The sequence below is a fragment of the Ambystoma mexicanum genome, chromosome 8 (assembly GCF_040938575.1).
Source record: "Ambystoma mexicanum isolate Mex_15411 chromosome 8, UKY_AmexF1_1, whole genome shotgun sequence".
In the NCBI taxonomy this organism is placed as follows: domain Eukaryota; kingdom Metazoa; phylum Chordata; class Amphibia; order Caudata; family Ambystomatidae; genus Ambystoma; species Ambystoma mexicanum.
Genome location: NC_090929.1, coordinates 1689147277 through 1689160234, shown reverse-complemented (window position 1 = coordinate 1689160234; position 12958 = coordinate 1689147277). Strand labels below are relative to the sequence as shown.

The 12958-nt window shown below is 46.1% G+C and overlaps 1 protein-coding gene across 1 annotated transcript in view; it reads right to left on the bottom strand.

Moving 5' to 3' along the window:
• LOC138473327 (deleted in malignant brain tumors 1 protein-like) overlaps positions 1 to 12958 on the bottom strand; it is a 119704-nt gene that overhangs the window by 57799 nt on the left and 48947 nt on the right. Inside the window, exon 5 of the mRNA XM_069611996.1 lies at positions 8752 to 8902. Within this exon, the coding sequence (XP_069468097.1) occupies positions 8752 to 8902 (151 nt within the window). The remainder of the gene's footprint in view (positions 1 to 8751; positions 8903 to 12958) is intronic.

Genomic DNA, 12958 nt, shown 5'->3' with positions numbered 1-12958 from the left:
TCTATAAATATCCTTCACTTTCTCACCTAGTGCTTACCTGAGACTCTACTTGCACACTATAAATGTCCTTCACTTTCTCTCCTGGTGCTGACCTGAGACTGCTTGCACTCTATACATGTCCTTCACTTTCTCGCCTTGTGTTTACCTGAGACTCTGCTTGCACTCTATAAATATCCTTCACTTTCTCACCTAGTGCTTACTGCAGACTCTTGCTTGCACACTATAAATGTCCTTCACTTTCTCTTCTGGTGCTTACCTGAGACTCTGCTTGCACTCTATAGATGTCCATCACTTTCTCTCCTGGTGCTGATCTGAGACTCTGCTTGCACTCTATAAATGTCCTTCACTTTCTCACCTAGTGCTTACCTGAGACTCTGCTTGCACACTATAAATGTCCTTCACTTTCTCTCCTGGTGCTGACCTGAGACTCTGCTTGCAGTCTATAAATGTCCTTCACTTTCTCACCTAGTGCTTACCTGAGACTCTGCTTGCACTCTATGAATGTCCTTCACTTTCTCACCTAGTGCTTATCTGTGACTCTACTTGCACACTATAAATGTTCTTAACTTTCTCTCCTGATGCTGACCTGAGACTCTGCTTGCTTTCTATACATGTCCTTCACTCACTCGCCTGGTGCTTACTTGAGACTCTCCTTGCACTCTATAAATGTCCATCACTTTCTCACCTAGTACTTACCGGAGACTCTACTTGCTTTCTATACATGTCCTTCACTCACTCGCCTGGTGCTTACTTGAGACTCTGCTTGCACTCTATAAATGTCCTTCACTCAGTCGCCTGGTGCTTACCTGAGACACTGCTTGCACTCTATAGATGTCCATCACTTTCTCTCCTGGTGCTGATCCGAGACTCTGCTTGCACTCTCTAAATGTCCTTCACTTTCTCACCTAGTGCTTACCTGAGACTCTACTTGCACACTATAAATGTCCTTCACTTTCTCTCCTGGTGCTGACCTGAGATTCTGCTTGCACTCTATAAATGTCCTTCACTTTCTCGCCTAGTGCTTACTTGAGACTCTGCTTGCACACTATACATTCCTTCACTTTCTCTCTAGGTGCTGAAAGGAGACTCTGCTTGCACTCTATAAATATCCTTCACTTTCTCACCTGGTGCTTAACTGAGTCTCTGCTTGCACACTATAAATGTCCTTCACGTTCTCTCCTGGTGCTGACCTGAGGCTCTGCTTGCACTCTATAAATATCCTTCACTTTCTCGCCTGGTGCTTACCTGAGACTCTGCTTGAACACTATAAATGTCCTTAACTTTCTCTCCTGGTGCTGACCTGAGACTCTGCTTGCACTCTATAAATATCCTTCACTTTCTCGCCTGGTGCTTACCTGAGACTCTGCTTGCACACTATAAATGTCCTTCACTTTCTCTCCTGGTGCTGACCTGAGACTCTGCTTGCACTCTATACATGTCCTTCACTTTCTCGCCTTGCCCTTACCTGAGACTCTGCTTGCACACTATAAATGTCCTTCACTTTCTCTCCTGGTACTGACCTGAGACTCTGCTTGCACTCTATAAATATCCTTCACTTTCTCACCTAGTGCTTACCGCAGACTCTTGCTTGCACACTATAAATGTCCTTCACTTTCTCTTCTGGTGTTTACCTGAGACTCTGCTTGCACTCTATAGATGTCCATCACTTTCTCTCCTGGTGCTGATCCGAGACTCTGCTTGCACTCTATAAATGTCCTTCAATTTCTCACCTAGTGCTTACCTGAGACTCTACTTGCACTCTATAAATGTCCTTCACTTTCTCTCCTGGTGCTGACCTGAGACTCTGCTTGCAGTCTATAAATGTCCTTCACTTTCTCACCTAGTGCTTACCTGAGACTCTGCTTGCACTCTATGAATGTCCTTCATTTTCTCACCTAGTGCTTACCTGAGACTCTACTTGCTTTCTATACATGTCCTTCACTCACTCGCCTGGTGCTTACTTGAGACTCTCCTTGCACTCTATAAATGTCCTTCACTTTCTCAGCTAGTACTTACCGGAGACTCTGCTTGCTTTCTATACATGACCTTCACTCACTCGCCTGGTGCTTACTTGAGACTCTCCTTGCACTCTATAAATGTCCTTCACTTTCTCACCTAGTACTTACCGGAGACTCTGCTTGCTTTCTATACATGTCCTTCACTCACTCACCTGGTGCTTACTTGAGACTCTGCTTGCACACTATAAATGTCCTTCACTCACTCGCCTGGTGCTTACCTGAGACTCTGCTTGCACTCTATAGATGTCCATCACTTTCTCTCCTGGTGCTGATCCGAGACTCTGCTTGCACACTGTAAATATCTTTCACTTTCTCGCCTAGTGCTTACCTGAGACTCTGCTTGTACACTATAAATGTCCTTCACTTTCTCTGCTCGTGCTGACCTGAGACTCTGCTTGCACTCTATAAATCTCCTTTTTTTTTTTTTTTTTTTATGTTTTTGTTTTGTCTCAAACTTTTTCATCATTGTGATTCGTGTGAAATACGTGGTTAAGAGAAGAGAGAAAAAAAAAAAAAGGTGTAGTCTGCGATGCTAGGAAAGCATTTTTCCTCCATTGATCTCGAGAATGCTGTGAAGGTAAAGGACAGCTGTGAATGTGTATTTGTTATTTTGTCCACTGAGAATCGCAGCCCATCTTTCGTCTGTTGTCATTTGCTGCGCGGCAAGGTCAAAGTAGGCCCCAAACTGCTTGCGCTGGTTAGCGAGAGAGGGACATTCCATGACCAGATGGAATATGGTTTCTGGTGTTGTGATGATTTCACAAAATCGACAGTGGTTCTGGTTTTTTGGGATCTGTCTTGTTGATGCCAAGTAGTCATTAGTTGGTAAGGTGTTCAGCCGGATTTTTAAGAAGGTTGATCTGATAGTTGGATCAGGGAATGATAACATATATAGTTGTGGTTCATGTAGTTTTCTGTTGTCCTTGTTGCACTGCAAAGTCCGTTTGTATGTGTTTTTCTTTTCGATGGTTTGGATCCAATCGTTTTGTAGCATTTTGGTTTTTGCGTGTTGGGGGCGTTTCGTTAGAAGTTCTTCCGATATGTCTTCTTGCTCCATTTCTTTGGTTATTGTTTTTTTCCAGGTTTGTAGTATTGTATTATTTAGAGCAGTTGAGTTGGTTTTCAGGATTTGGATTGCAGGGGTCTTGTCATCCGACAGTATTTTGCGGTAGATATCTAGTCTTTTCCATCGTACCATGGAACCGATGGATTGGGTAGCTACTTCGTAGCGAATTCTCGCCATGGGATATGATTGAGGAAGGGTTAAGATCTTGCGCCAGAATATTGCTTCAAATTTCGCCCAGTCTACCTGGTCTGCGTTCATCATTGTTTCAGTTCCATATGTTATGATGGGAATGTATTTTTGTCTGTAGAACATGATGATGGGCTTAAATGAGAATTTTCCGTATTTTCTGTGTAGAATACATCCCTGTCGTGCGAGCGCTTGAGCCTTTTGTTCTAGGTTGTCTAACCAGTCTGTTTCTGTCTTTGATTGATTGATGATAATGCCAAGGTATTTAAATGTTGTGACATTTTCCAGTCGTATTCCATTGATGTTGAAATCCGGTGGTTTTTTTGCTTTTGCTTTAGATTTCGTTAGAAGCATGGTTTTTGTTTTTGTACTGTTGATTGTTAGGTCGTTTTGTTTCATGTAATCACTTAGTGCTGTAAGAGAAAGTTGGAGTCCAGATGGTGTTCTGTCGAGCAAGACGATATCGTCTGCATAGGACATGATGGGGACCGGTATTGAGTTTATTTTTGGAGGGTTTGTTTGAGTGTTCGAGAGGTGTTGGTCAATGTCTGATGTAAACAAGTTGTATAGAGTCGCTGCGAGGGGGCATCCTTGTTTTAGACCATTCGCTGTGTTGATAGGCTCAGTTGCCAAACCTTGTTTTGTGAGTCTGATTTTTATTGAAGTGTTTGAGTAAAGTTGTATAATGGGTTCAAGGATGTTCGCAGGGCAATTCCATTTGCTCAGTTTAGCCCAGAGCTTTTGACGAGGTATTACATCAAAGGCCATCTTTGAGTCAATGAATGCTGTGTAAATCATGGACTTGTTGTTTATTGCTTCGTGCTTGATGGCGTGCAATAGGAGAAGATTGATGTTAGTTCCAACGTTACGTGTGAAGCCTGTTTGTCGTGGTGAAAGTTGTCCGGTGGCAGTGGCCCATGCAGTAAGTTGCCTCAAGAGAGCTGTTGCGAAGATTTTTCCAAGTGGGTCAAGCAAGGCAATCGGACGGAAGTTCTGAGGGAGGTCACGTGGTCCTTGTTTGTGGATCGGAACTATGGTGGCTGTTCTCCAGGTAGTTGGAATTCGATTATGTATGTTTATAATTTCCAAAATCTGTGTCATAAAATCTGCCCATGTCGCAGGATCTTGTTTAAGGACAGCGTTAGAGAGTCCATCAGGGCCTGGAGCTCTTGAGGGATTGAGGTTTTGGATCATGTGTATTAGCTCTTCATGCCTGATGGCTACAGTCCATTTTGTTTTGGGTTTGGGGTTGAGATTTTCTTGAGATTGGTGTTCGTGTGCTGCATACATGGTCGAGAAATGATTAATCCATGTTTGTTCTGGTACGTTAGCTGTGAGCTTGTGTTGTTTTTGGTGATTGTCGTTCAGTAAATTCCACAATTCTCTTGTATTATTTGCCTTGTAGGTCTTCATTATTGATTCTGCATCTGTCTGGAGGAGAATTGCTTGTTGTGATTTCCTCCAGTTGTTGTATCGAAGTTTCAATTTTCTACTCTCCGTCATAGTTTCTGGTGTTTTGTTTTTCTTGAGATCTCGTATCTGTTTAGCCAGCTCCTTTTTTCTTTGTGCTATTTCTTCATTGTAGGAGTGTACATGAGTTCTTTGCGGACAGTTTTTTACTGTTTGATGAAATGGAAGCAAAATCCATTCATAATTCAACTTTTCGAGATCTGGTTTTGTTGAAGCAAGTAATTTCATCGGGAGGAGTGATAGCGCTGGTTGTGGTATTCGTAGCCTTGAAGATGTGCCAGTAAGTTCAAGCGTTGGAACTTTTACGTTTTGTTGGCTGATAAGATGTGAGGTGACAGTTAGCTTGTTGTGGTCGCTGTTATCAGACGTTAGCGTTAGAGCTGCCTTGACCGATTCATGAAGGTTTTGCGAAAGAAATATGTAGTCAATAATTGCTACTGAATGGCCTCTGGTCCATGTTGGGACAAAAGGAGTGGAGTTATCTTTTGCATGGTTTAGGAGAGTAAGATTTTGCGTTACGATTTCTTTCATCCATGTCGATGCTTTGCCTGTCAATTGTTCGAGTGATCGTGGGGTGCCAGTTGATGTGATTAGGTTGATATTGAGATCTCCGTACAGTATAAATTCGAGGTGTTGATGGGCCCCTACTAAGTTGTCTATTGTCATGAATACGCCATCGATGAATGCAACAGATGTAATGGCTGCAGGATTCCAGTACAGATTCAAGATGGCAATTAAATCTCCTTCACTTTCTCGCCTGGTGCTTACCTGAGACTCTGCTTGCACACTATAAATGTCCTTCACTTTCTCTCCTCGTGCTGACCTGATACTCTGCTTGCACTCTATAAATGTCCTTCACTCATTCACTTGGTGCTTTCCTGAGACCCTGCTTGCTCTCTATACATGTCCTTCACTCACTCGCCTAGTGCTGACTTGAGACTGTGATTGCACTCTATAAATGTCCTTCACTCACTCGCCTGGTGCTTACCTGAGACTCTGCCAGCTCTCTATAAATGTCCTTCACTTTCTCGCCTGGTGCTGACCTGAGACTCTGCTTGCACTCTATAAATGTTCTTCACTTTCTCGCCTAGTGCTTACCTGAGACTATGCTTGCACACTATAAATGTCCTTCACTTTCTCTCTAGGTGCTGAAAGGAGACTCTGCTTGTACTCTATAAATATCCTTCACTTTCTCGCCTGGTGCTTACCTGAGACTCTGCTTGCACACTATAAATGTCCTTCACTTTCTCTCCTGGTGCTGACCTGAGACTCTGCTTGCACTCTATAAATATCCTTCACTTTCTCGCCTGGTGCTTACCTGAGACTCTGCTTGCACACTATAAATTTCCTTCACTTTCTCTCCTGGTGCTGACCTGAGACTCTGCTTGCACTCTATACATATCCTTCACTTTCTCTCCTGGTGCTGACCTGAAACTCTGCTTGCACTCTATAAATGTCCTTCACTTTCTCGCCTGGTGCTTACCTGAGACTCTGCTTGCACACTATAAATGTCCTTCATTTTCTCTCCTGGTACTGACCTGAGACTCTGCTTGCACACTATAAATGTCCTTCACTTTCTCTCCTGGTGCTGACCTGAGACTCTGCTTGCACACTATAAATGTCCTTCACTTTCTCTCCTAGTGCTACCTGAGACTCTGCTTGCACACTATAAATGTCCTTCACTTTCTCTCCTGGTGCTGACCTGAGACTCTGCTTGCACACTATAAATGTCCTTCACTTTCTCTCCTGGTGCTGACCTGAGACTCTGCTTGCACACTATAAATGTCCTTCACTTTCTCTCCCGGTGCTGACCTGAGACTCTGCTTGCACACTATAAATGTCCTTCACTTTCTCTCCTGGTGCTGACCTGAGACTCTGCTTGCACACTATAAATGTCCTTCACTTTCTCTCCTGGTGCTGACCTGAGACTCTGCTTGCACACTATAAATGTCCTTCACTTTCTCTCCCGGTGCTGACCTGAGACTCTGCTTGCACACTATAAATGTCCTTCACTTTCTCTCTAGGTGCTGAAAGGAGACTCTGCTTGTACTCTATAAATATCCTTCACTTTCTCGCCTGGTGCTTACCTGAGACTCTGCTTGCACACTATAAATGTCCTTCACTTTCTCTCCCGGTGCTGACCTGAGACTCTGCTTGCACTCTATAAATATCCTTCACTTTCTCGCCTGGTGCTTACCTGAGACTCTGCTTGCACACTATAAATGTCCTTCACTTTCTCTCCCGGTGCTGACCTGAGACTCTGCTTGCACTCTATAAATATCCTTCACTTTCTCGCCTGGTGCTTACCTGAGACTCTGCTTGCACACTATAAATGTCCTTCACTTTCTCTCCTAGTGCTGACCTGAGACTCTGCCTGTGCTTTATAAATGTCCTTCACTCACTCGCCCAGTGGTTACCTGAGACTCTGCTTGTGCGATATAAATGTCCTTCCCTCACTCGCCTGGTGCTTACCTGAGACTCTGCTTGCACACTATAAATGTCCTTCACTTTCTCTCCTGGTGCTGACCTGAGACTCTGCTTGCACTCTATAAATATCCTTCACTTTCTCGCCTGGTGCTTACCTGAGACTCTGCTTGCACACTATAAATTTCCTTCACTTTCTCTCCTGGTGCTGACCTGAGACTCTGCTTGCACTCTATACATATCCTTCACTTTCTCTCCTGGTGCTGACCTGAAACTCTGCTTGCACTCTATAAATGTCCTTCACTTTCTCGCCTGGTGCTTACCTGAGACTCTGCTTGCACACTATAAATGTCCTTCATTTTCTCTCCTGGTACTGACCTGAGACTCTGCTTGCACACTATAAATGTCCTTCACTTTCTCTCCTGGTGCTGACCTGAGACTCTGCTTGCACACTATAAATGTCCTTCACTTTCTCTCCTAGTGCTACCTGAGACTCTGCTTGCACACTATAAATGTCCTTCACTTTCTCTCCTGGTGCTGACCTGAGACTCTGCTTGCACACTATAAATGTCCTTCACTTTCTCTCCTGGTGCTGACCTGAGACTCTGCTTGCACACTATAAATGTCCTTCACTTTCTCTCCCGGTGCTGACCTGAGACTCTGCTTGCACACTATAAATGTCCTTCACTTTCTCTCCTGGTGCTGACCTGAGACTCTGCTTGCACACTATAAATGTCCTTCACTTTCTCTCCTGGTGCTGACCTGAGACTCTGCTTGCACACTATAAATGTCCTTCACTTTCTCTCCCGGTGCTGACCTGAGACTCTGCTTGCACACTATAAATGTCCTTCACTTTCTCTCTAGGTGCTGAAAGGAGACTCTGCTTGTACTCTATAAATATCCTTCACTTTCTCGCCTGGTGCTTACCTGAGACTCTGCTTGCACACTATAAATGTCCTTCACTTTCTCTCCCGGTGCTGACCTGAGACTCTGCTTGCACTCTATAAATATCCTTCACTTTCTCGCCTGGTGCTTACCTGAGACTCTGCTTGCACACTATAAATGTCCTTCACTTTCTCTCCCGGTGCTGACCTGAGACTCTGCTTGCACTCTATAAATATCCTTCACTTTCTCGCCTGGTGCTTACCTGAGACTCTGCTTGCACACTATAAATGTCCTTCACTTTCTCTCCTAGTGCTGACCTGAGACTCTGCCTGTGCTTTATAAATGTCCTTCACTCACTCGCCCAGTGGTTACCTGAGACTCTGCTTGTGCGATATAAATGTCCTTCCCTCACTCGCCTGGTGCTTACCTCAGACTCGCCTGGTGCTTACTTGACTTAAGAAGAGTGTAGAAATATAATTTAGGATAGCTCCGGGCAAGGGATGTACAGGCCTGGAAACTAAATGCTAACACAAGAGGCTTGATTCAAATGGATAGTTTTTCCATTAGTCCTTGAAAGGTGTAGGGATTAAATGCAGAAATGGGAAGCAAGCAGCAGCAGGCAGAATACAGATAGACAGGGAACCTTCCTGAGAGCCCCACGCCCCCCCCCCCCCCCCCGCTCCCCCTCGCCACTTTACTCACCGCAGGCTGCCGATGATGACTTTAATGCACAGATTCCCCTTCACCTCTATCTGCCACATGCACTGGGCTTTGTTGGGATACTGGCCCGGATACAAGGGACTGGAAAATGATCCAGCGGGATCCGACAGGACACCTCCACATGAATATCCAGCTGTGGGAAGGAACATGGAAGAGCAGATGACTGGCACGCTGCAACATTCACATCAGGATGGTAGCCTTTGCAGAAAATGCAGATAAATGATGACACAGAACATGTGTTGCATCCTGGCTCTTTGGAGAGAGAGAGAGAGAGAGAGAGAGAGAGAGAGAGAGAGAGAGAGAGAGAGAGAGAGAGAGAGAGAGAGAGAGAGAGAGAGAGATATGCACATGCACATGCTGGTGATGCAAGCGAGTGGACACGCCCCTGATGAGTGTTTCCCTTAGTGACAGGTGGTGCCCGGTAGCTCGACGGAATGGTGTGGGCTCCAGAATAATTTGTGTACAGGAAAGGTCATGCTGTTTCCGACCCATGCATGCTTATGAAGACAGCAATCTTTCTTCTGTACCGACACCTCAGAAAGGCAACCTTTTGCTGTCTGTCCTCCAGACATAGCTGAAGGTAGTCTTTCTACTATGTTCATACTATGAGTGCAGAGAGTGAGTGCCTCTCTCGCCTAGCCCCTCTTCAATCTATCATTCCTCCATTCACTCACTTTGTTTACTTTTCCATTGTGACACTAACTCCTCTTCTCTTGACTCTCTTGGATGGCTCTCCTTTCATTCTCAGCTTTAATGCAATGTCCTCTGTTTAGTATTTAAATCTCTTAATGGCCTTGCTTCCGATTATCTCGCTTCTCTTCTCTTCTCTCATTCTATTCTCCTTTTCGGCCTCTCCGTTCTGCTACTCTTCCTACTGTTCTGCTACTCTTCCTACTTACTGTTCCTCGTGCCCCTCATGCACAATCTTGCTTTCGATCTTTCCAACTGCTTGCCCCTCTCCACTGGAACCTCCTTCCTCTATCCCTCCGATCTTTGCCTTCCTATTCTCTGTTTCGCTCCTCTTTAACACGTCACTTACTTCAGTCACCTGTCTGATTGTTATTGGCTGATTTCAAACACAATTGTTTATGCTGATTTTATTGTAGCAGAAGTTAGTCCTTTTACTGGCCGTAGGATTGAGAAACAACTGGGTGCCAATGTCTCAACGTTCTACGGTCTGTATTAAACAGCATAAATGCTGCAGGATTAAGTTGAATTAAAGTAGCATGGTGGGATATCAAAGCACCACCAACAAATAATGTCTTCTACAGAACTGTGGCCTGCCAGTCCTCCCTCTCTGCTTAGTCTCTACCAAGATCTTCAGACTGCGTTGGATCTTAGCAAGGGTGGCAGTGGTCCCTGGGAAGGTCAGGCTTAATCCTTTTGGTGCTGTTCCCAGACTTGGCCACAGCCTCTCCAAGCACTTAGGTCTCACCCATCTTGTTATTGCCCCTTGTCTTGGGCAGTTATTGCTGCTGAGCTATATTCTCAGCTACCTCTCCTTATGCCTGATCTTCTCCTCCTTTCACTAACCACGTGTTTCCCTCCTTTCATTTTCGACATCTCACCACCCTCTGCTCCTCTCCTGCTCCCTCTTGTCTTTTCTTATCTTATCCTCGCCTTTCTTGTTCACCTGCATTGGTCCTCTTCTAGTCTTTGAGCTCCTTGCTGGTATCTTAACCCTCCTCCGCCTTCTGTTTCTTAAGTGTTTTCTCTACTTCTTCCTTATAACTCCTTTCACCTTCCCTGAATCTCCTTCTCTCCTTCCTGCTCATAATTCCTTTCACCCTCTCTCACCTCCTCCTCAGCTGTTTTCTCCTCCACTCCTAACTTTTTTCCGCCCATCACTTTCTCTTTGCTCTTAATCATCTCCACCACCTCTCTTCTCCACCCCTGCCGTCTCCATGTCCCCTTTAGCCTTCTCTCCACATAACCACACAATATCCTGCGCTCCATGTTTTCAACTCATATCTCTCATAACTCTCCAAAACCTGGAGCCGGCTTTACGCCTCGATGGGTCTACCGACTGGCATTGCAATTGTGTGGGATTACACTATGTGCAAACCTTGCGGTTGCTTAACTCGGTGCAGATTTAGGACCCCTGCACCCCCAGCAGTTTTCCTATTCCTGTCCATGGTGCACAGGGGGTCAGCACCCGGGGATTTACACGCGTGGTGCTACCATCTTGCATTCATCCGTTCTGTATCCGTGCCCAGGACTGCTGCATTGAAACTTGCCATCCTGTTTCCAAGCATCAAGCTCATGCATACACCATGGGAGCGTGGTTTTCCACTGGTATCCCTGTCAGTGTTTGGGACTACAGGGAGTCCCTGAGTAGGTCATTGTCCAAGCATCGGGTAAGCATCTGCGTCCTTCTGCTGAGCTGCCATCTTGGAACCCCCCAAGGCAAACGTGTGGGCTGCTGTACAGGAAGAGAGGTGTCTGAACACTCTCTCCGCTCAAGGACGAGTATGCGCGTCCTTTTTACATAGACTTGCATAATAGCCTGGCCGTTAAGGGGTTAAACCATGTAATTAAATCTGCTGTGTCCTGCTCGTGGGGACCCGTTTGAAGGGTTCCTCGGGAAGAGGCTGGCAGGGTGCCACTCTGCGTGCCAAAGTCCTTGTTCCTCTTGCCAAAGCCACTCCTCTTCTCTGGTGAAGTTAAGAAGTAACAGGTGAAGCTGGCCTTTTAGGATGGGCTGTCTTTGCGTTAAATGCAGCCTATCCCTCACCTCGGAACACAGCAACGCCCTGAACACAAAGAGAGGGCGTCATAGTAACCAGCGGCAGGGATGGACTGGGGCTCTTGGAAGATCACAACCTCTGGGAATGCATCACAAAGCGGGTGGCGTCCCCCAGCCTCCAAGTTTCCTCCCGTCCAAACCCCTGGCCTGAAACATGCACCTTTATCCCAAAGCACAGATACAGCTTCTGCTCTCACTTAGGCTGTGGCTAAAAGGTCCGAATAATGCCCCCAGTTTCACGCTGTCGGCAGAGGAGACTGCCAACAAAATGCCCCTTTCCAAATCTTTCCTTTTAGTTTGGGCTTTTAGGTGTCGCTTGCGACACCTATGCGCCTATTGCATTGGAGTACAGCCAGGGAGGAATGGCATATGGGGAAGGACAGGCAGTCTATAGGTGCTGTTTGGTTAAGAACCCACCCAGTGACGGCCCATGGCCATGCTAATCCCTATGGCCATTCCCACCCATTCCTGCCTCTCCCCGCCAAAAACTCCACCTCATGGGAACTGGTTGAGCTCACTTTAATCAAGCCTTACCATCAGGCTTTGCACTGCAAGTGCCTGTCTAGGTTTTTTTCCAAAGCAGGCTTCTGAGAGTTCATGAATACACTGGAGCTGTAAACACACCGGTGGAGTAATAACAACGTCTTCCCAGGCCTGCCTTCAGCCACTCGATTTAGAAGCCCTCTCTGCATGGCCTTCAGTGACCGGGGCTGTATGGATTGGAATCATCCAGAAAGACATATACCTTCACAGCTTTTAGTCAAAGTTTATTCAGAGGTTGTGGTGTTTTCAAACCTTTGGATGGAAAATGAGCCATCAGTTTGGAAATGAGTTTCGCGGACAGACCGAATGAGACGAAACCTGCTCACCCGGATGTAATGCTCAGTGATTTGGGAATATTGTAAACCAATGACAAGGAAGAATTGAGATCTGACGTTTAAAAGGGCATGCAAGTAGTGCCTGGAAGAGGCACATTTTCTGGAGGAGTCCATTCTTGTGGGCAATTTCCTCTGCATTGATTCTGAATGATGTTGGGCGATCAGTCCCACTATAACACTGAATGTTAGACTTGCTTTGCTATGTTGCACTGGTCACCTCGCCACCCTCTGAACTCGGGCCCAGGTCCCCTCCCCGACAGTTGCACTCCTGCACTGCCCCCCTGGCAACCCTTGCACCCGGGAACTGTTCTGTATCCCTACAGCCCTGACTAGCACTTGACACCTGATGTCTGCACTTACCCCTGCTCTTGCCACCATCTGCTGTTGCTTTGCTATGTCGCACTGGTCACCTGGCCACCCTCTGATCTCGGGCCCAGGTCCCCCTCCCGCCAGTTGCACTCCTGCACTGCCCCCCTGGCAACCCTTGCACCCGGGAACTGTTCTGTATCCCTACAGCCCTGACTAGCACTTGACACCTGATGTCTGCACATACCCCTGCACGTGC